A 23,870-nucleotide genomic window follows, 5' to 3' on the forward strand; every position below is an offset into this window, starting at 1 on the left:
TTTAATGAGAATTAAAAACATTCACCAATTACTCAACGTGCCTAATATGAGATAATCAACCTATGACTTGCAAGTCATTTGTCAATCTCCGGCTATTAATAATCAGCTATTTCGTTTTTAGAAGTTTAGATTAAAATATTTCAAATAAGGTTTACAAACCAATTTGGTCAAACATGAATAATAATATTTGCCCATAAAAAAATAAATATTGCAGACTCATTTGCGGTGAATATGTGCAAAGTGGGCAACACACAGAACCGACAATGACAAGAAAGAGAAGAGGTTGTAGATTTAAAGGGGTATTCCCATCTCATACATTTATGGCATATCCACAGTATAGGTCATCAATGCGTGATAGGTGCGGGTCCAAGCTCTGGGACCCACATCTATGTGTAGAGGGCGTAGCACGGTTGTTTCTATAGCTCCCATAGAACTGACTAGAGATGCCTGGCCCCCTCTTGATTCATTCCGTCTGGATGCAGCAGCCAGCGGCTGCTCACCTGGCAGGGCAGGGGGTCGGGGGATCCCCAGACTCCACATTGGTGAGGGTCCAAGAGATGAGAACAGCACCTATCACACATTTATAGCTTATCCCTTTGATAGAACATAAGTGTGAGATGGGATTATCCCTTCAAGTTTTGCCCAGAAATGCTACAAAAGGCAACAGATATGTCCAATGATAAACACTTCTAGTCGTTCTGAGAGTACAAAAGAACTCACCAGCAAATTTTACAGCAGTGATAGATGAGGAATGGTCATCCAAGGTTTGCTGAAGGCTGTAGTTTTTTGATGCATCCAGTACATGGATTAGTCTGTCACGGCTAGCAGAGGCTAACAAGTTCATTCCTAATAGAAAAAAAAGGATTGAAGTGATGACATGGACACATTTATCAAATGTATTGAATTATATACAATGCATTTGGAATGTCTTCAGACCCTTTCACTTTTTTCACATTTTGTTATGTTGAGGCCTTGTGCTAAAATAAAAGTTAAAGTTCTGCACTCAATACCCCATAATGACCAAGTGAAAACAGGATTTTAGAATCTTTGGCAAATTTGTTAAAAATTTAAAACTCGAATTTCGCATTTGCATAAGTATTTAGACCCTTTTTCTATGACACTTGAAATTTAGCTCCGGGGCCTCCCATTTCTCTAGATCATCTTTGAAATGTTTCTAAATCTTGATTGGAGGCCACCTGTGGTAAATATATGTGATTGAACATGATTTGTAAAGACACTCCCCTGTCCATATAAGGTCTCACAACTGACAATGTATATCAGAGCAAAAACCAAGCCATAAGGAGGAAAGAACGGTCCATAGAGCTCAGAGACAGGATTGTGTGGAGGCACAGATCTGGAGAAGGGTACAAAAAAAAAATTCTGCTGCACTGAAAGTTCCCAAGAGCACAGTGGCCTCCATAATTATTAAATAGAAGTTTGGAACAAATCAGGACTCCACCTAGAGATGGGCGCCCAACCAAATTACGTAAGTAATCGGAAAAGGGCCTTTGTAAAAGGTGACCAAGAACTGAGCTGAGCTCCAAAGATCCAGTGTGCAGATCGGAGAAACTTCCAGAAGGTCAACCATCACTAAGTCCCCCAATCCAGGAGTGCAAACCTTGTGGCATCATACCCAAGAAGACTGGAGGCTGTTATTGCTGCCAAAGGTGCTTCAACTAAGTCCTGAATACTTATGTCAATGTTAGTTTTTCCTTTTCAATAAATTAGCAAAGATTACTAAGATTCTGTTATCACTTTGTCATTATGGGGTAGTGAGTGCAGAATGATGGGGAAAAACTTGGCCTCAACATAAAGTATATATACACACAAAAAGTGGAAGACTATAAGATAATTACCAGTTTCTGCCTTAGAATATTCCAAACAAAGGATTTCAGAGTCATGGGCTTCTACTTTCAAAAGCTCTTTGAGAGACTGTAGCTCATGAACCCTGTCAGAAAAAATACACAACTTAGGCCTGCTAATATGCGAAGAGTTAGTCTGTCAAATATACCCTCCGACCCAATACCTGAGGGTGCCAGTTCTGTCTCCCGAGGCCAAGTGTTGCCCATTAGGACTCACACAAACTGAGCGGATTCCAGCCTTGGCATCTAATGTCTGAACATCTACTTTGTCCGCCAATCCGGTACAGTTACAGTCAGTGTCGAGCAAAGCTTGTGTGTTACTATCAATCAGGATAATTTTCATCAAGTCCTGTTAAGGTTAAGGAACACGGGACATTAGAGGGTCCTTTATCTAAACATGACACAGAAATACCAGACTTGTTACGGTGGACGAACAGTAAGCACAGACTAATCGTACACGCACATTGCTGAGGATGTTACGATGTAGAGCAGTGCCATGGATGTTTGACGTCTCCAAGTTCCACAGTCGGATGGTGCTGTCAGAAGAGCAGGTTATGAAAGAGTTTGGTGGCAGACAGGCCTGGTTGCTATCCTTCATTTCAGGGTAAACCTAGAAGGACAAGTGAAAAATCAACATAAAGGAAATGTACATACTAGTTGTATGGTTTAACCCGTTCCCGCAAAAGATATACTGCAGATGCCGGGAGGGAAAGTGTGAAGCGGGTTTATAGGCTGAGCCCACTCCATAAATTTGCGGGTGTAGGCTGTATGCGACAGCTGACACTTCACTGCAACAACCGGGTTCGTACATTACTACAATCCTGCTCGATTAACCCCTTCGATCGAAACGGTCAGAAAGACAGATCGCGATGCAATTGCGGGGTGCCGCTGGTTGTCATGGCACCCTGGGGACCTAATGTAGGCCCTCAGGTCTGACATCTTTGTGCTCCTATTAAGCCCTGCCAGAAGGTTTAATAGGAGCCGGTAAAAAACACGATATTAGTATTGTGATATATTGTGCTAGCGATCCAATGTTCGCTGGTTCAAAGTCCCCTAGGGGGGCTAATAAAAGAAAAGTTAGTTTTTTTTATATAAAAAAAACAAAAAAAAACAAAATTTTTTCCAGAAGCAATGTCAATTTTTTTTAAATAAATTACACTGGTATCGCCATGTCCATAAAAGTCAGAACTATTAAAATATAACATTTTACTTGCATAGCGAACGTAGTAAAAAACAGAACTAGTACAACATAAAAAAAACATTAAAATTTGGTATTGCCGTAATCTTATTGCCTCGCAGAATAAAGTGAACATGTCTTTCTACCGTACAGTGAACACCATCAGAACGAAACCCAAAAAAACAATTGGGAAATCAGCGCTCTTTCCCATTTCAGCCCACAAAAGACATTTTTCTCGTTTCCCCAGTAAAAACTACAACTTGTCCCACAAAGAAAACATACTCATACAGCTATATCGACAGAAACATAAAATAGTTATGGCTTTTGGAAGGTGGGGAGAAAAAAAAAATTAAAACACCAAAAAAATGTCTGCAGTGGTAAGGAATTAATGGAAAAATAGTTCATAAGTATATAAAAAAAAACTGAGTTTTCTACCTTTAAATATCAATTCTCAAATATAGTCCTGTTATCAGGGTCAGTCCTTTTACAAGCAGAGGCATTTTGGTAATACAGAAAGGCAGCCCTGGGAATAATGGCAGCATATATTCTTCTAATAATAAAACTGTATTACCACTTGTACAATACTATAAAGGGGTTACCGGATTGAGACAATCTTTTGTAAGATACCCTACTAAAAAGGACAGAAACCACCCCACCCCCATTATTATCCACGGAAGTTCTGGATAAGCTAGCAAAACCATTGAAAATTGAAATAAAAAAAAAAAAAAAAAAAAAAAAAGGACAGACCACGGATTTCAGGGGCATAATTTTTAAGGCGTATCAATACACAGCCTGAAAATAAATACAATTATATATAAATATAATTGAAAGAAAAAAAAATCCTGAAGTGTGAAGTGATTCTACAAATAATTTTACTGTAAACCTACAATAATCTGCTTTGTTTTATAAGTACGTTGATCCTTAAAACCCTCAGGGCACACGCAACAAGTGTTCTTGTTTGAATACAACATTCGATAGGTTAATTAGATCAATAGTGAATCAACCGTTCCATTACATTTTTTCATTTGCTTAGCATGCGCATACCTCAGCGCTCCATACACAGGAAGAATGGTACAGCGCAGAGTAGACTTTTCCCACTTTTTTCAGATCCTTAATGTCCCATACATAGAGACTGTGGTCATTGTACACACAAGACAGCCATTGGTTGGTGGAGTCAAAAGTCATGCCAACGGTGTCCGGGTACTTGGCATCTGCAGCATTGGAAAACAGGCGGCTGGTAGGAGTAGGAGTAGAGGTTGCATGAGCATACATTTGGTATGAGCGAAAGTGGAAACAGTAAATCAAAACATAGTTCTAAACTGGCTTTGTATGCTCAGTATATATACACACACACATATAATATTTTTATTTTAATATTTTTTTATTTTGTAGATATTTTTATTCTTTCAAAACGGTAGGTACAAGAACTATATTTTTGTTTCGTGTGCTTAATTGGAAAATCAAGACCTACCTAACTGTAACCAAATATGAGAGCCCCCCTAAGCCTTTATGTACTCAGCAGAGCCACGTATACAGAGGCTGTACGGAGTTATCAAAGTCCCTGCGGCTCTGTACCCTAGAGCTGCAGAAATTTGGTTAAAGTCTCCATACACCGCCTTATTATGGAGAGATTATCCTTTCAAAGCACATTAAAAAACAGATCAACCCCAATGCCTGCGCATAAAAAAAACCAGAGGCATATAGAGTAACAGAAGAGCCCTATAGAAGTCTATGTGTGCTGTATTACTTCTCCATATAACTCGGAAGTTGTAATAAACCCTTGTGCATGACGCCTTAGGCTTGCACTTTATCATTATCTCAATATAATGTAGTTTTCTCCACTTGCAGCACATTGAACACACACAATCACTACCCTTATGAATAATCAATGGAGGCCAGTAGTAGTAGTAAAACATACACAGCGCCATCCTCTCATATCCGTGACTCACTTAGCCGTCAGCGATATTGCACAATTTTAAAGGGCTAGGATTTATCCCCACAGTTGGCTGATGCGAAGGCTCCTTTTATCACATACAACATGAAGACTGAGACAGATGTGAAAACTTTGCTGGACTTGAAAAGTTTCTCTGTACAATTTGCAGACATGCGAAAATGGGGGACGGGAAGAGACATCGCTCTACAAATAATAGTTTTTGCTTTAAAGACAAGGCTGTAAATCCAAGAGGTCAATTAAAAAAAAATTTAACACTTCAAGTCTGGAGAAGAAAACAGTGGATCTTTTCAAAGCCAGACCAGGCAGCTGTGGGCTGGGGGTCAGGAGAGAAGAAACCCACACGCAGAGACGTGGATCAAAGGGATGACTGTTCTTCCGGAGAAAATCCACTTTAGAAAATACCAAGCTGAATTCCATTCACTCAATTTGAGATATGCAAAGCACCAAAATCCTAAGTAAATGCATAATGTATACCGGAGGGGAGGACTAGACATGAACATTGCTGCCTCTGGGGCAGCACACACAGCAAACTGTTGTTTTCACTTGGTGATTGGGGGGTGAATTTATTTTAGAAAACACAGTAGAAGTCAAATTCATCAGGAAAGCTTTGCCGTTTGGTCTTACCTGGCCTCAGTGACAGTGGCAATGTCCACTCCAAGGCGATGTGGCTTTGGCATAGTGTTAAGAAAGTGCAAGTTGTTTGGGTTAAAGATGCGCACAGTCCCATCGGCACAACCACAGAAAATATAGTCCTGGTTGACAATGATGCAACTTGCCATGGTGGTCTGGAACGAAAGAACATACAGTGATCCCAACAGCGGTTTTGCACCTTTTTTAATTTAAAACATAGGTCCAACATTTTGGGTGCACATTCTATGGTAACCATGTACAGTTGACTCAAGTTTTACAAGAAAGACTTACCCTGAGCTCTACCCATTTGTCCAGAAGTCTTCGGTCATTAAATTCACACAAAAGCCCAGAGGACGTTATACAGAAGGTACTGCTCGACTTCTTTCCCTTACCGCACGCAACGTCTGTGAAGAAATTGTTCCTGAGCTCACCCAATAGGCCTGAGCGCCCCAGCAGAGGAATAGTAGAATTCACCTAAAATGAAAGGGATGTAGAAAAAAAAAAAAAAAAAAAAAGAAGAAGAAAAAACAAATTTAAAACTAACAAAAACATATTACATGAAGACGGGCTTTGATAAATGTGTCAAAATATTCAATCAAAATATTAGCCAAATATATTGTGGTTTGACTTCTGAAAAGTTTATAAAACCTCAACTGAGCGCTTTACTATCATGGTGTCCCCCATTTCAGTTCCCGCTGGCTTTCCCACAATTGTTCTTGTTTAAACAATCATGCGGTGCAGATATATCAATTTATTTCTGTTACATTCTGCAGCGCTGTACACACTCACTATCCCCATTGAGGCTCACAATCTAAATTCCATATCGGTTTTAGGTTGTCGGAGGAAATCCACACACGGTGAGAACATACAAACGTCATGCAGATGTTGTCTTTGGTTGGATATGAACCCAGGCCCCCAGCGCTGCAAGGTAACGGTACAAACCACTGATCCACCGTGCTGCCCAATAGCCACATTTGCCACTCTGCCCTGGCCAGGACGACAGCTCATGGACATACACCTGCTGGTTCATATGATGTGCTTATATTTTATGAAGAAATTATCTCTACATTTATCCCTATTGTTTTATATCTGAAATATTTTAGGGTGACGACAAAAATGCACAATTGTGTGTAAAGTAGGAGCTTAAGTGGCTCACACTATTAAACACTATTTACAGTTTTAGTACTGTTATAACCGCTGATAAAACTAATTTTAAAGCACTCAACTTTTTATGCTCTGACTGTTCTTCGTTTAGCACATAAGAGAAGATAGAGATCGCTGCTGTAAAAAAGGGGAAGCTTTTCCGATAACTGCCAATCCACCCTCTGTTAAAACCTGAATCCAGGATCTTAAGGGCTTGTATGAGAAAAATAGGTCGTCTTTTCTTCCCCAGGAACAGCATCGCTCTGGCCTATAAGCGGTGTCTGGTATTTGCAGTTCAGGCTCATTCACGTGAATGAGGCCGAGTTGCAATACCAGACACAGCCCAAGGAAAAGAGTGGCGCTGTTTCTGGGAAAAAAAAACAAAAAAAAAAAAACAAAAACGACCCATTCTGCAGTTTTAAAGCAGATGTCCAGATTCTACATCGAAAGTTATAGTAATTTTTTAATGCATAGATACCAGGGCATTACTACTAGTCATATTGATACATTAGTTTGTATGTGCTGACAATGTCAATGTTTTATTCACACAGGTCTACAGTTTCCAGTCATGGAAACCCAACAAATAGCCAAATGCAATATTCCCAGAGCGGTCACCATTTTCCTGGAGTTACCTTAGAGGACTTTGCTTCATCCAAGTACCAGAACTTCACATGTCTGTTCCCAGCAGTTACAAAGTAGCTGCTGTCTTCGGAAAAGGAAACTGCTGTTACTTTACTAGATACTTTGTTTGCTGCTACGACAACATTTTTCTAAAGGAGAAAAAGAAAAATGGAAATTTTAGTGTGAAGGACATTTTAAGTAAATGAGTTTCCGTCAGCTTTTTAACCCCTTAAGGACGCAGCCTAGTTTGGGCCTTAAGGCTCAGAGCCCATTTTTCAAATCTGACATATTTCACTTTATGTGGTAATAACGTCGGAATGCTTAAACCTATCCAAGCGATTCTGAGATTGTTTTCTCGTGACACTTTGGGCTTCATGTTTGTGGTAAAATTTGGTCGATATATTCAGTCTTTATTTGTGAAAAATTGCAAAATTTAGAGAAAATTTACAAAAAATAGCATTTTTCAGAATTTAAATGCATCTGCTTGAAAAACAGACGGTTATACCACCCAAAATAGTTACTAGTTCACATTTCCCATATGTCTACTTTAGATTGGCATCGTTTTTTGAACATTATTTTATTTTTCTTGGACGTTACAAGGTTTAGAACATAAACAGCAATTTCTCATATTCTTAAGAAAATTTCAAAAGCCTTTTTTTGAAGGTGCCAGTTCAGTTCTGAAGTGGATTTGAGGGGCCTATGTATTAGAAACCCCCATAAAACACCCCATTTTAAAAACTAGACCCCTCAAAGTATTCAAAACAGCATATAGAAAGTTTTTTAACCCTTCAGGCATTTCACAGGAATTAAAGCAAAGTGGAAATGAAATTTGCAAATTTCATTTTTTCTGCTGAATTTCAATTTTATTCAATTTTTTTTTAGTAACAGAGAAGGTTTTACCAGAGAAATACTACTAAATATGTATTGTCCAGATTCTGCAGTTTTTAGAAATGTCCCACATGTGGCCCTACTGCGCTCGTGGACTAAAACACAAGCCCTAGAAGCAAAGAAGCACCTAGTGCATTTTGAGGCCTCTTTTTTATTAGAATATATTTTAGGCAGCATGCCAGGTTTGAAGAGGTGTTGAGGTATCAAAACAATGGAAACCCACCAGAAGTGACCCCATTTTGGAAATTATACCCCTCAAGGAATTCATTTATGGTTTTTGTTATCATTTTGACAGCACAGTTTTTTCACAGCACCTATTTGAATTGGGCTGTGAAATGAAAAAAATGATATTTTTTCCAATAAGATGTCAGTTTTGATCAAAATTTCTTATTTTCACAGGGAACAACATACCCCATTTTGTTGCCCAATTTGTCCTTAGTGCGGCAATACCCCATTTGTGGTGATAAACTGCCGTTTGGGCCCATGGGAGGGCTCAGACGGAAAGGAGCGCTATGTGTTTGTTGGAGTCCAGATTTTGCTGGATTGGTTTTCGGGTGCCATGTCGCATTTGCAGAGGCCCAGAGGTATCAAAACAATGGAAACCCACCAGAAGTGACCCCATTTTGGAAACTACACCCCTCAAGGAATTCATTTATGGTTTTTGTTATCATTTTGACCGCACAGTTTTTTCAGAGCACCTATTTGAATTGGGCTGTGAAATGAAAAAAATGATATTTTTTCCAATAAGATGTCATTTTTGATCAAAATTTCTTATTTTCACAAGGAACAACATACCCCATTTTGTTGCCCAATTTGTCCTTAGTGCGGCAATACCCCATTTGTGGTGATAAACTGCCGTTTGGGCCCATGGGAGGGCTCAGAAGAAAAGGACCACCATTTGGCCTACTGGAGCTTTTCTGGTGCTAAGTCATGTATGCAGAAGCCCCTGAGGTACCAGTACAGTTGAAACCCCCGAGAAGTGACCCCATTTTAAAAACTACACCCCTTAAGACATTCATCTAGAGGTGTAGTAAGCATTTTGTCCCCACAGGTACTGTGTAAAAGATAATGCGCAGCAGATGGTGCAGAGTGAGATTTGCAATTTTATATATATATATGGCATGTCAGTGTCCGATATAGTGTGCCCAGCATGCGCCACCGGAGATATACACCCCTTAAATTGTAATGTGGGTTCTCCTGGGTACTGCAATACCCTACATGTGGCTGTTATCAGCTGCCTGGGCACACGGCAGGGCTTAGAAGGGAAGGACCACCATTTGGCCTACTGGAGCTTTTCTGGTGCTAAGTCATGTATGCAGAAGCCCCTAAGGTACCAGTACAGTTGAAACCCCCGAGAAGTGACCCCATTTTAAAAACTACACCCCTTAAGACATTCATCTAGAGGTGTAGTGAGCATTTTGACCCCACAGGTACTGTGTAAAAGATAATGCGCAGCAGATGGTGCAGTGTGAGATTTGCAATTTTATATATATATATGCCATTTCAGTGTCCAATATAGTGTGCCCAGCATGCGCCACCGGAGATATACACCCCTTAAATTGTAATGTGGGTTCTCCTGGGTACGGCAATACCCTACATGTGGCTGTTATCAGCTGCCTGGGCATACGGCAGGGCTCAGAAGGGAAAGATGAGGGGGGTAAGCTGTGCGGAGTGCATCAGGGTAAATTAAAAATCAAGGGATGTATGATACATTTTAAAACAATCTTTTATACAGAGCCCTGGTTTTTCGGGACACGTGTCACATTGGTATATTGTGTTCTTCCTTATCCCCCTCTTATAGCAGACTCTGCACCTCTTTTGACTCTTTCCCTTTCCACCGGTTTGGGGAACTTCTCCTGGAAAGTGTTGCCCTGGTACGATGCGTGTGGCCTCACTTCCAGAAGTACTGGGTGCCCCCCCTTCCTGGTCCCTAAAGATTAGATCTTGAAATTCCAGGAAAGTTCCCCTCTGGCCTGCACATCGACGTAGCACGTACGCATTGTACAAAGCCATCTGTATGATGTGCCCGGCCAGCTTCTTATACCACACCGCATGGCGCTGTAGGGCTTCAGGACTTGATTTGACAAATCCATCCCTCCCATGTACCTATTGTAGTCCAGGATGCAGTCTGGTTTGCGGGTGGCCTTTCCTTCATATATCCTAAATCTGTAGGTATACCCTGATGCACTCTCGCACAGCTTATACATCTTCACGCCATACCTTGCCCTCTTACCTGGCAGGTACTGGCGGAATTGAAAACTCCCTTTAAAATGTACCAGGGACTCATCAATAGAAAAACACTTCTCGGGGGTGTATGCTTGGGAAAACCGGGCACTGAAACGGTCTAATAGGGGTCTCCGTTTACACAAACGGTCAAAACTGGGGTAATCTCGGGGTGGGCACGGCTCATTATCCGTATAATGTAAGAAGCGAAGTATTGCCTCATTTATTTATTTTTTTAGGTTCCAGTTCATTTCTGAAGTTGCTTTGAGGGGCCCATATATTAGAAACCCCTATCAAACACCCCATTTTAGAAACTAGACCCCTCAAAGTATTCACAACAGCATTTAGAAAGTTTATGAACCCTTTAGGTGTTTCACAGAAATTTAGAGCAAAGTAGAGGTGAAATTTACTCTTTTTATACCATTTTTTTAATAACACAAAATGATTTATCAGAGAAACGCAACTCAATACTTATTGCCCAGATTCTGCAGTTTAGAGAAATATTCCACATGTTGCCCTCAGGCGGTAATGGACTGAAGCACCGGCCTCCGAAGCAAAGGACACCTAGCGGATTTTGAGCCCTCTTTTTTATTAGGCACCATGTCCGGTTTGAAGAGGTCTTGTGGTGCCAAAACATTGGAAACCCCCCAAAAGTTACCCCAATTTTGAAACTAGACCCCTTGAGGAATCCATTGTAGTTTTCTTGGGGTGCATGCGGCTTTTTGATCAGTTTTTATTCCATTTTTAGGTGGCGTGGTGACTAATAAACAGCAATTCTACTATTGTTTTTGTATACTTTTTTTTTTACAGCGTTCACCGTGCGCTATAAATGACATATTCACTTTATTCTGCGGGGCGATACGATCACGTCGATACCAGAGGTTTATAGTTTTTTTTTATGTCTTATGGCGTTTGCACAATAAAATACGTTTTGTAAACAATCATTCACTTTTTGTGTTACCTTATTCTAAGAGCCAGAACGTTTTTATTTTTCAATCAATAAAGCCGTGCGAGGACTTATTTTTTGCGTAACGAACTGTAGTTTCAATCATTACCATTTTTCGGTACATGCGACTTTTTGATCTCTTTTTATTCCATTTTTTGGGAGGTGAAGTGACCAAACAATTGTGATTGTGGTACGGTTTATTAATATATTTTTTTACAGCGTTCACCGTGCGGGATAAATAACAAAATAATTTTGTAGTTCAGGCCGTTACGGACGCGGCGATACCAATTATGTATAGTTTATTTGTTTGTTTATATATTTAAATTAATTATAAATGACTGATAAGGGAAAAAGTGGGACTTTTACTTTTATTACTTTTAAAACTTTTATTTTCTTATTTTTACACATCTTTTTTTAACTTTTTTTTTACTTTATTACTTTGTCCCACTAGGGGACTTGAGGGCACGAGGCCATGATCGCTATTCTAATACACTGCACTACATGCGTAGTGCAGTGTATTAGAGCTGTCAGCTACTCACTGACAGCAAGCATAGTGGGTCCTGACGTTGTCAGGACCCACTAGGCTTCCGTCTATGGCATAGCCGGACGCCATTGTTTGGTGTCCGGTTGCCATAGTCACCATCGCCGGCCGCTATCGTGTAGCAGGCCGGCGATGGCGGATTAACCCCTAAGAAGCCGCGATCGCTATTGAACGCGGCTTCTGAGGGGTTAATCGGCGGGGGAGCTCCGCGATCGGTCCCGGCACATTGAGCAGTGATAGTCTGCTGTCGGAAACAGCAGCTATCACAGCTCATGAACGCGCCCCGCGCGAACGGCGCCGTGTTTACTCCATGACCTACTATTAGGTCACTGAGCGCGAACGCTACAGTTAGCATGACCTAATAGTAGGTCATGGAGCGTTAAGGGGTTAAAGGACATTTACATTTTCTCTCTGAAAAACAAGACACCCAAAAATAATAATTCCACTGTAGGCACAGCCTTCCTGCCAAGGACAGTATGTTCTGAGACTAATGGATACACCTTATAAAGCTTTATGTAACACTCAAAGGGTAACTAAACTTTTAAAAAAACTACTGACATGTCATAGTGGCATGTCAGAAGTTCTGATCGGTGGGAGTCCCAGCACCAAGACCCCCACTGATCGCTGGCTTTCATTGCAGGTGGTGTGCGAAGTCATAGACTTTAGCATTTCTGCTGCTTCGTTTTAGCGATCAGTGGCGGTCTCAGTGCTCGGATCCCCACCAATCAAAACTTGGGACATGTCACTTTAATAAATGAGCTGTAGATTTCTGTATTACCATAAATTACACAGCACCAATATTGGACAACCGCTAAGAAAACACACGTGATATCAGCCACTTGTGTACATACAAGTAGAGGGGCACCATAGCAAAGATATGGTTTCTTCGATGTTCCGCTTGATACCACCACTAACCACCCAAGAAAGGAGGTCCTGGTTCCCCCATCTCATTTTCGTGACTTGAGTACATTTTTCATTTCCTTGTCCGCTAACATTGCAGCACCTGCGGAGACCATATCCCTCATCACCCATTAAAAATGGGACAAGTCCAACCTGCATTGGGCCCCATCTCTTTAGAGGCCCCATAACAGCTGCACAGTCTGCTGCTATGGTACGTACACTCATGAAAGCTGCCAAACAAGATTTTGATGGAGGCAACTTATGTGTTTTTCGTTTAGACTGAACAACGCCCTACATGGTGAGATCTCTCAAAACATCTGATGACAGGAAGATGTCTTGACAGAAAGCAGACACCTCTCTATGCGTCTAGCGCAGTAGTGGTCGAACCCTTCCCTTTTCTCAAGTAAAGTGTCAGGCCACTGCATTGATAACGTGCAATATGTTGGAAAATGTAATTTTGCGTTAATAAGCGAATGACCGGAGGATATTATGGCGCTGTCCTAGATGGCCGATTTAAAAATGCAAAAAAAAACAACATATATCGTATGCAAAGGTTACAACATATGAACAAGTGCTGGATATGCTTCATCATTGTATGTTTGAGTGTTTGCATTAAATCCTCATTTAGCTAAAGGGGATAACGAGTGCTTGAAAATAAGTGCTAACTTTTGTAATACCATGTCTGGCTGTGAAGCTAGGTCTCATCTACAGGTTAAGTAACACGACAGTAAAAATTGTACGTAATTGTGTACCGCAATTACGGACGCAATCACTTCCATTGTTTATTTACGGGGAAGGTGTCCGGGCCGTAGAAGTGCGCTGCAAAAGATAGGACATGACCTACCTTTTACTTTTTACAGTCCGTGCTCCCATAATGCGGGCGGCCGGCCGTGCCCGCAATCGCGGCCCGTGATTACGGGCAAGGCCTTGTGCATGGGGCCTTACATATAATAGTCTAGAAGATTACATGCAGTCTGAGTAGAACAAATAACTTGTATGAGAATATCTGGCCTCTGGTATCATTAATAGATGCAGAAAACTTGTTCAGACTAGAAGACGCAATCTATATCTGGAGGGCTGATGGTGACCATTCTGAAAACTTCATGACCATTCACTATGCAAGGTATTTGTATTGCTAACATAGCAGTGCCACTTCTGTATTTATAAAACGGGTGCCGAATTTAAACCCTGTTGGTATATTTCCCTATTTATGTGTTCAAAGCGAGTCCCATTTAATATTATTCTACTTTTTTTCTAGACGTGTTGGAAGATGCAGCAGAAGCAGGACTGGTGATGGACCATTTTAGTCTAACTAATACGAGGTAGGCTGCAGGGACCAGATGTCACCAGATCGGGCAGATTGTTCGAAACCACGAACCAAACGCCTCATGCACACGACCCTGTGCGCCGGTCGAGTCCCCTCAGTGATCCGAGGAAAGATAGAACATGTCCTATCTTTTCTCGGATCGGAGACTCAGATCATTTTTCACAGACCCGATTCACCCACTAAAGTGAATGGGTCCGTGAAGTCCATCAAGCGGGACAACGGTCGTGTGCATGAGGCGCAAGTCACAACTAGCAGAAATTATTCAGTTAACCGACACCCTCTTCTTCCCCGTTTTTTTTTCCATCCTCCGTTCTGTGATCCCTCCGATTATCTTATTGGCCTATCGAGCCATGAATAAGGCCATAAATAACATAACTTTCTGGTCCACTGCAATGATTGGGGTGTAGATCCCATTGTGTAGAGTGTAATATAAAAACCAAAAAGACTTGATATCATGCAAGGGGAGATGTACTATCTTACTACGTGATCCTTCCCATTACTCAAAGAAAATAGGAAGGGCTGGACATCCACCTCATCGGTAAGTCTGAAAAGACAGTAGGTGTTGGCGAGACATGAACATGTATGGCCAGCTTAAAAGGGTATTCCCGTGAGAAGTTAGGATGGCAAATCACTAGCATAAGCCAATGCTTAATGACCGGAGGTGGTCCAACCTCTAGTACCCCAGCTGATTACCTATACATCGAGGCAGAAGCCCCTGTGGCTCGGGAGAATTGCGGAGCAGGAACTGCAACACAGCTCCATTAATTCCCTTTATTTTGAGGATTGGTGGAGTGCCAGCAGTCGGATCTAAGTGATGGCATATCCTAGTGACATGCCATCTCTTTTTATCATGGGAATACCCCTTTATAATAAAGGTGGTACACAAACTGTGGCAGCTGATCTGTCCTTTGCTAAAGGAAAGCATTTGAATTGTGAGAGTATTTATCAAGTGCACTGTTCGGTCTTACAAATTGGTACTCACCTTCCATGACCACACATTGACAATCATATCATGCTGGTATCCAACGGACACTATGTACTTGGAGCTAGGAGAGAAAGCAACGCAGGCAACGCCATACTTGTGTTCTTGAAGTTCTGCTACTTGTGTTCGTTCAGCCACATCCCAAACCCGCACCGCAGGCATGTGCCCGCTCTGTGAACGAAAAAAGGGTCACAACAGCAGATATAAGACACGGGGTATTTTGGAAGTCAAATATTAGTGGCATGTCCTTACCATTAACGTTTAATCATTGTTTCTACGGACACAGCGCTGCACATACGTGTGGCTGTGCCTGGTACTGTAGCTCAGTCCTATTTACACGAACAGGACTGAGCTGCTGCAGCGCTATGGCCCTTCATTGAGCTAATTGGTGAGGGATCCACATGGATCGCATGTGGATGACCTATCATAAGGATAGGCCATCAGTATTGGACTCCAAGTAAACCCCTATAATTGGCAAAACGTGTCAAATCAAAAAGACTACGCACAGAAATATTCATTAATTTGCTTGAAATTAGCTGTAGTGCTAATGGGCAAGTAACAAAATGAAAAACGAAATAAAAAAGGGACAAGGACCATTCATAAGGTATTTATCAGTACTGAGCAGCCGTGGTTTGCAAATGACCATATGAAGTTATAAAATGCTTTTTTGACCTAGAATATAGGTCTCCCATTAGTTAGGCAGCACAATGACGAGTAAAGGATTATTCCTAAGGGATATTAAGCCTTTAAAGATGACAGAATTTTCAAGCCTTTCCTAATAGAAATATGGTAATGTCGCCGATTCTGTTAAACCTGCGTCTTTAAATCCTATAAGATGCACATCATAATTTCAGCGACTTACCATATGTGGCCAGGAATCCCTGACAAATTGCTTAAACGAGAATATCCAAGAACATAGGATTAAAGGTTGGAAGTTGCACATGGCAGCGATCATTTGTGGGTAACCACTGGAAGCTGGGAGAGGTTTTATTTTATGCTGTACATTGGAACTTGTGACATTTTAGGAGATTTGGTGGCTTGTTAATATGATTTCATCTACTTTATTGGACATGTCGGCAACATCTGGGATCGACTAAAAATAGACCTAATCCTGGAGAAACAGGGCAGTGACTAGATGGAAACGACCAGCATCTGTTCTGCCCAGCAATGTGAATCAGGGAAGAAAAACACAGCCTCGTTTTAGCAAATGTTTTTTCTTTAAAAAGGATGGATATGGAGGACCCTAAAGACACCCAACGCCATCATCTATAAATAGGTTTACATTTTAGTCAAGTCACTCCAACCATCGATAACGTCTCACCTTCTCATCAGTACAACTACAGGACTTCAATTGTTTTAAGAGATTTCAACTCAAAATTTCCAAGAGTGTCAAGTATTTGTAATGAGCAGTCCTATAGTCCTTAAAGAGACACTTCAACAATTTATTTTTATTTTGGCCACCATTTGTAAAAGGCCCTCCTCTTACCGGGTGCTTTGTTGCAGAAATATCCCGGCTGCAATTTGGTCACGTGACCGCCCCATTCCTACAGCATCGGCTATGTGGACCGGAAGGCTCTTTCACGATACATTTCTATGAGATGCTCAATGTGAGAGGATGGCAAGGCCCAACCTTTTACTAGGTATAATGTACAAACTGTGACCACAATAAAAAAAAATAATTGCTGGAGTGTCTCTTTAAAGGAGTTTTCCTACCACATTTATGGCATATTGATCTGATCTGTCAAATGTTTGACTGGTTGATTAAACCAAAGGGACCCCTTGCGATTCGAAATGAGGCTTGCACGTCATCCCTCCCCATTATACTCTATGGGAGGTTAGAGAACAGCTGAGCACGCTCACGTAGCGGTTTCTTGATCTCCTATAAAGTGAAATGAAAATTTCTTAACCAGCTATTTAGAGGGTACACAAGATTCCTCCTTCTTAGGATCAGTGGGGGTCCAACTCCTTCCACCCCATGGATCCCAAGAAGGTCATCCAGTGCACATTAGGGGTTTGTGATGGGAATGACCGTATTCAGTTTGTAAATGTAGCAAGTGATAGAAAAAAGGCAAAACTGGAATGAAAAATGACACGCAATAAGACTCCATATTCCTTTAAAAAGAAGTAAAAAAAAAAAACAACAACTTGCCTCTCCTGTAACCAAGAATTTTCCATCTGGGGAAAATGCGAGTGCGGTGATTGTTTTTCTGAAAGAAGAAAGAGAAAGAACGGTAAGACCTGTAAACTCAGAACAATAAGACAATAACTATTTTCATTTCCCACAGGGAAATGTGATTGTGACAGTACTAAAAATAAATTAAAAAGTATAAAGTTCTATAATATCACAAGTTTATGGAGGCATGTAAAAGTGCCGGATTATCAGCCTGTTCATAGACTAAGGTTAGCACTACACATCGACTTTGGAGGCGACACAGGTAGCACAACCAAAGATCGCCGTGTTGCCCTGCCTGGTATGAGGTAATGAGTCATTGAACCTGGCGGATTTCATGCAACTGTTGCGGCAGCCTACAGATCACAACGCGGCCACATTGATTTTCGTTACCTGCGATGCAGGAAGGTCGACGCGGAGATCTTTAGTCGCGCGACCTGTGTCATGGCTAAAGTTGCAGTGTGGTTGATGGAATATCAGGGTCATCTAGGGCCAGTTAAAAAAGTTCTATTAAACTAACCATACCACAATTTATTTTTATTTTGGGGAGGGGGAGAACACAAACACCAACAGTTCTTGATTCTCATATGGTGGTGGTGTTGTTTGGGATTTAATTAAGGGATTGCTCATGATTAGAAAAACATGGTAGCTTTCTTCCAAAAACAGCACCACGCTTGCCTACAGTTTGTGCGTGGTATTGCAGCTCAGCACCACTCACTTCAATGAAAATAAGCTGCAATACTGCAGTTAGGTTTCTATCTCCAGGGAAATAAGCCTGGAGCTCTCCTGGCCAGAATTTATAAAAAAAAAAAAATCTGCCAAACCGAGAACTGCGTTTATTTTAGATGAATGGGGTCATCGGTTTACAAATGCTCTTGATATAAGCGAACAATTTCATAATTATTACCATAAACTCTATAATCTGAGAGAGGATGCTACGATACATCAACCTTGTACATTGGAAATAGAAAGATTCTTGGGTGGTTTGGGTCTTCCCTCTCTTTCAGTGGAGTACCAGGAAATTCTAACAACTCCCTTCACCGTCGCAGAAGTGACTAAGGCCATAGCGGGGCTGAAAATAGGAAAGGCGCAAGGGGCCGGACGGGGTTCCCTGCATTTTATTCTAAAAAAATATGTGGAGATGTTATCCCCTACTTTGGTTGAGGTATATAATAAGGCAGTGGTAGCGTGTTCGCTCCCCGCTAAAATGTTGGTTGCAACGGTAATCACCATCCCTAAACCGGGTAAAACATCTGACAATCCTGCTAATTTTAGGCCGATTTCATCACTGAACACGGATATTAAGTTATATGCTAAGATGATATCTAATCGGTTAGTCACAATGCTTCCAGATCTGATTCATCCTGATCAAGTGGGGTTTGTACTGGATACACAGTCACCGGACGGTACTAGACGTTTTACTAATCTGGTACATTGGGCTAGGACCCATCGAGTGCCTTCTGTGCTCCTTGCTCTGTATGCGGAGAAGGCATTTGATATGGTCAACTGGAGGTACTTGGATGCTGTTCTAGATAAATTCGGGTTCACAGGTTTTATAAAAACGGCAATCATGGCGTTGTATTCTTCTCCATCTGCAAAGGTTATGGCCTCCGGTTTTTTGTCTAATCCATTCTTGATCACTAATGGCCCCCGACAAGGTTGTCCATTATCACCCTTAATTTTTGCCTTGGTTATGGAGCCACTGGCGATGTCTATACGGAATAATCCGTTGATTCATGGTATTCAGATAGGTCATTCACAACATAAAATTGGCCTCTATGCGGACGATGTGATTCTTTCATTATCGGACCCTTTGACCTCCCTTGAAGAAGTACAATCCACTCTAAACATATTTGGTACTATGTCCTATTACAAAGTAAATTGCGCAAAGTCCCAGTTGCTGGGTGTGGGTATCCCCCCAGATGTTCAGTCCACTATAGGTCGTATGTTTCCCTTTACGTGGAACACGCACAAAATCAAGTTTTTGGGTTTATCTCTCACTAACTCCTCATCTCCTTTTCAAACATAACTTTACCCAATTACTACAAAGCATCCCTCAGGCTTTAAAATTGTATTCACATGCCTGTATCTCGTGGGCAGGCAGAATTGCAATAATCAAAATGATGGTTCTACCCGTTATATTATATTTATTCCGGACAGTCATAATCCCCCCCCCTAGATCGTTTTTAAAAGCCTCCAACGCTTGGTTAATACTTTCATATGGTCGGGAAAAAAGCAGAGAGTAAGGACGCATACCTTGTTCAGACCTCGGAGAAATGGCGGTATGGGGCTGCCGGAAATCCAAAAATACTATTGGGCTTCTATGTTGGATCAATTGAGGTACCAAATGATGGAAAGAGATTGAGCAAAAAATGGTTGATCGTCCATTGCAGTTATTGTTTGGTGTGACCTCGCGCATTGTACCCACTAACTCACCTATGATGTCGCCTAGTGTTAAATCCTCCATACAAATATGGCACAGTTAGGTTACTCAACTTCCTATAACTGCTTTGATCCAGTTAAAAAATTTGCCTTTGCGATATTTGGTATCGGAATTGCCAGATATTAAGTTGGATAATTGTGTATCTGGAGGGATCTCCCACTTCCATATGATATTCGCTGGTCAAACTTTAAAATTATTCTCAGAAATCTCTAGTCAATACTCAATCCCAAATAAGGATTTTTATAACTATTTACATATACGACATCTATTCATCTCTATTGCCACCATAACACCTATGTTGCCCTCATTTGCCAATAGTTTTCTATTCGACTCTAAGTGTAAGATGAAAGGTATTTCTGGTTCTTATGGGGATTTGGGTTCCTCGGTCTCCCTCAGCAAGCCACGGTATTGTACAAATTGGGAGAGGGATTTACAGTCCACTTTCTCCTTGGAGGATTGGGGTAGGGCTTTTGCGTGGACAAGGAAGGTATCTAAATGAGCTCAACATTGGGAAGCTTTTCAAACATTATTGTTGAGGTGGTATTTGACCCCATCACAAATTGCTAAATCTAGCTCAGGATACTCGGAGGGGTGCTGGAGGGTGTAAAGGTTCTTATATACATACAGTGAAGGAAATAAGTATTTGATCCCTTGCTGATTTTGAAAGTTTGCCCACTGTCAAAGTCATGAACAATCTAGAATTTTTAGGTTAGGTTAATTTTACCAGTGATAGATAGATTATATAAAAAATAAAAATAAAAATCACATAGTAAAAATTATATATATTTATTTGCATTGTGCACAGAGAAATAAGTATTTGATCCTCTACCAACCATTAAGAGTTCAGCCTCCTCCAGACCAGTTACACGCTCCAAATCAACTTGGTGCCTGCATTAAAGACAGCTGTCTTACATGGTCACCTGTATAAAAGACTCCTGTCCACAGACTCAATTAATCAGTCTGACTCTAACCTCTACAACATGGGCAAGACCAAAGAGCTTTCTAACGATGTCAGGGACAAGATCATAGACCTGCACAAGGCTGGAATGGGCTACAAAACCATAAGTAAGACGCTGGGCGAGAAGGAGACAACTGTTGGTGCAATAGTAAGAAAATGGAAGCCATACAAAATTACTGTCAATCGACATTGATCTGGGGCTCCATGCAAAATCTCACCTCGTGGGGTATCCTTGATCCTGAGGAAGGTGAGTGCTCAGCCGAAAACTACAAGGGGGGAACTTGTTAATGATCTCAAGGCAGCTGGGACCACAGTCACCAAGAAAACCATTGGTAACACATTACGCCGTAATGGATTAAAATCCTGCAGTGCCCGCAAGGTCCCCCTGCTCAAGAAGGCACATGTACAGGCCCGTCTGAAGTTTGGAAATGAACATCTGGATGATTCTGAGAGTGATTGGGAGAAGGTGCTGTGGTCAGATGAGACTAAAATTGAGCTCTTTGGCATTAACTCAACTCGCCGTGTTTGGAGGAAGAGAAATGCTGCCTATGACCCAAAGAACACCGTCCCCACTGTCAAGCATGGAGGTGGAAACATTATGTTTTGGGGGTGTTTCTCTGCTAAGGGCACAGGACTACTTCACTGCATCAATGGGAGAATGGATGGAGCCATGTACCGTCAAATCCTGAGTGACAACCTCCTTTCCTCCACCAGGACATTAAAAATGGTTCATGGCTGGGTCTTCCAGCACGACAATGACCTGAAACATACAGCCAAGGCAACAAAGGAGTGGCTCAAAAAGAAGCACATTAAGGTCATGGAGTGGCCTAGCCAGTCTCCAGACCTTAATCACATCGAAAACTTATGGAGGGAGCTGAAGAGCCGAGTTGCCAAGCGACAGCCTCGAAATCTTAATGATTTACAGAGGATCTGCAAAGAGGAGTGGGCCAAAATTCCATCTAACATGTGTGCAAACCTCATCATCAACTACAAAAAACGTCTGACTGCTGTGCTTGCCAACAAGGGTTTTGCCATCAAGTATTAAGTCTTGTTTGCCAAAGGGATCAAATACTTATTTCTCTGTGCACAATGCAAATAAATGTATATAATTTTGACAACGTGATTTTCTGTTGTTTTTTTTATGTAATCTCTCTCTCACTGGTAAAATTAACCTAGCCTAAAAATTCTAGACTGTTCATGTCTTTGACAGTGGGCAAACTTACAAAATCAGCAAGGGATCAAATACTTATTTCCTTCACTGTATGTGGTGGTATTGCCCAGGTATTCGCTCCTCCGGTCTAAGGTATTTAGTTCTGCTTCTATGATCGCATCTTGATCTTGTGTGATCCCTTCTGAGCCTGCAATGGCACTCTGCTTTCTAAATATGGAGGTGATCCCAAAAGATTTCCAAGTAGTGACCAGTCATTATTCTTGCAGCACGGCTACTTATTGCTAGGGCATGGAAACTGAATGTTATCATTTCTATTTGTGAGCTTATAAATCTAGTGGAAAACAACATTGTGATGGAACGTATGCATGCTCTTCGATCCAATACCTAGTCTAAACTTAATTCTTCCTGGGAACCCTGGACCCAATATAGGGCCTCAATAACTCAAAGGAGGTTGTCGCAACCATCGCTGGATATTCATTTGTAAACTATTGTGTATTGTTTAAGAGTATAATTAGTAGGTTGGAACACTGGCCTATCACCATAAACTCGTAGAGGGGGACCATAATACTGATCTCAGTAATACGATGTATAGGATGGGTTTCAATATTAGTATAACAGCAGGATATTACATTTACGGTCGCCATATCGGGTACATATTTGGTAGACATGTTCAATAGGTTTCTTTTTGTTGTTGTAACTTATTTTCTCTTTCTTTTCTCTGGAATAACATTATATCGGTTAAGATTTGACTCATTGTATGGGCCCGGAATGTATAATTTCCTTTATTTTCTACAGCTTAAGGACTATGAGTGTTATCTACTGGCAGATAGTATTACGTCTGTGTGAGAGATATGTCACTCTATAAATTATATATGTCATTTTGGGACCATTTTCTTTAGTTTTTGCATTTTCTTATTGTTTTGTGGAAAAATGAATACAAATTTTGGAAAAAAAATAAGCTGCAATACCAGACACCACCCATGGACAGGTGTGGCGCTGTTTTTGGTAAAAAGCAGCCAGGTTTATCTAAGCCTGACAACTTCTTATTTGTCATGTGATTGGAAAACACAACATGAACAGTACTAAAACTTCTATCATTGTTGAGGGGAATATTCCTCTCCTCTAGGTTTATTTTACAGGGGACAAGTGTGGTGACCGGTTCACTTTAAAGAGGTTTGTTTTTTTTAACCAATTTTTCATTGTAGTTTTATTAAACTACATGTTTGATTTGACCAATATAATTTAAATATCTAAGTAATTATTTTTGTTTTGCTTGTAACCTGAAATAATGGAACAGACGGGTCGCCATTTAGTTAGCTAGGCTTTGGATGCCAGGCTGGCAGCCAGGCATGCTGTTGGCACGTCAGTTGATAAAATCCCAACGGCAACTTGCTACAAAGCATGTGGGTGTCCTAAGTCAAACACCGGAAACCATGATGTTTTACTAATAAACTAAATGTAAAATGGAATGACTATACCAGACAGGAGGGGACGAGGAGAAAGTGATGTCATGTTCCAGGAGTAATAGAATCACAGTGTGCGGTGTACCAGGATTACAACATTTACTATTTAAGTTTTCACTAAAAATGAAAAACTTTATTTGATTGGCATTAATAATTCACTGGAAGTCTTATGAAAGGTTTTTTACCATCAAATATATTTTTGAGAAATGTTTTTTTTTTAGTGTTCCCGGTAGAGCAATGTTATTTTTGGGGAAAAATTATTTATTCTAAAATTACAAAAATGTAGAGGCGTTGTAAATTGTACACACTCAAAATGGGCTTAGGTCAGCAGCGGGTACCACAAGGATCTGGGTTAGGCTTGTTTCTTTTTAATCTCTTTAGTAATGACCTTGTGGATGGGATTGAAAGCAAAGTGTCAATTTTTGCGGTTTCATTTTTTTTTAGTAGCCTACAAAGTTTTGTTTGTAAAAT

At 40.9% G+C, this 23,870-nt stretch overlaps 1 protein-coding gene across 9 annotated transcripts in view; it reads right to left on the reverse strand.

Annotated features, from left to right (window-relative positions):
• MAPKBP1 (mitogen-activated protein kinase binding protein 1) overlaps positions 1-23,870 on the reverse strand; it is a 140,938-nt gene that overhangs the window by 33,817 nt on the left and 83,251 nt on the right. For all 9 annotated transcript variants that reach the window (XM_075844845.1, XM_075844842.1, XM_075844843.1 and 6 more), the window contains 10 exons: positions 17,344-17,401; positions 15,195-15,365; positions 7,399-7,536; positions 5,915-6,097; positions 5,618-5,778; positions 4,084-4,273; positions 2,326-2,472; positions 2,027-2,211; positions 1,857-1,948; positions 721-846 (listed from right to left, as the gene is read on the reverse strand). In XM_075844845.1, the coding sequence (XP_075700960.1) occupies positions 721-846; positions 1,857-1,948; positions 2,027-2,211; positions 2,326-2,472; positions 4,084-4,273; positions 5,618-5,778; positions 5,915-6,097; positions 7,399-7,536; positions 15,195-15,365; positions 17,344-17,401 (1,451 nt within the window). The remainder of the gene's footprint in view (positions 1-720; positions 847-1,856; positions 1,949-2,026; positions 2,212-2,325; positions 2,473-4,083; positions 4,274-5,617; positions 5,779-5,914; positions 6,098-7,398; positions 7,537-15,194; positions 15,366-17,343; positions 17,402-23,870) is intronic.

This window comes from Rhinoderma darwinii, chromosome 12 (assembly GCF_050947455.1).
Source record: "Rhinoderma darwinii isolate aRhiDar2 chromosome 12, aRhiDar2.hap1, whole genome shotgun sequence".
In the NCBI taxonomy this organism is placed as follows: Eukaryota; Metazoa; Chordata; class Amphibia; order Anura; family Rhinodermatidae; genus Rhinoderma; species Rhinoderma darwinii.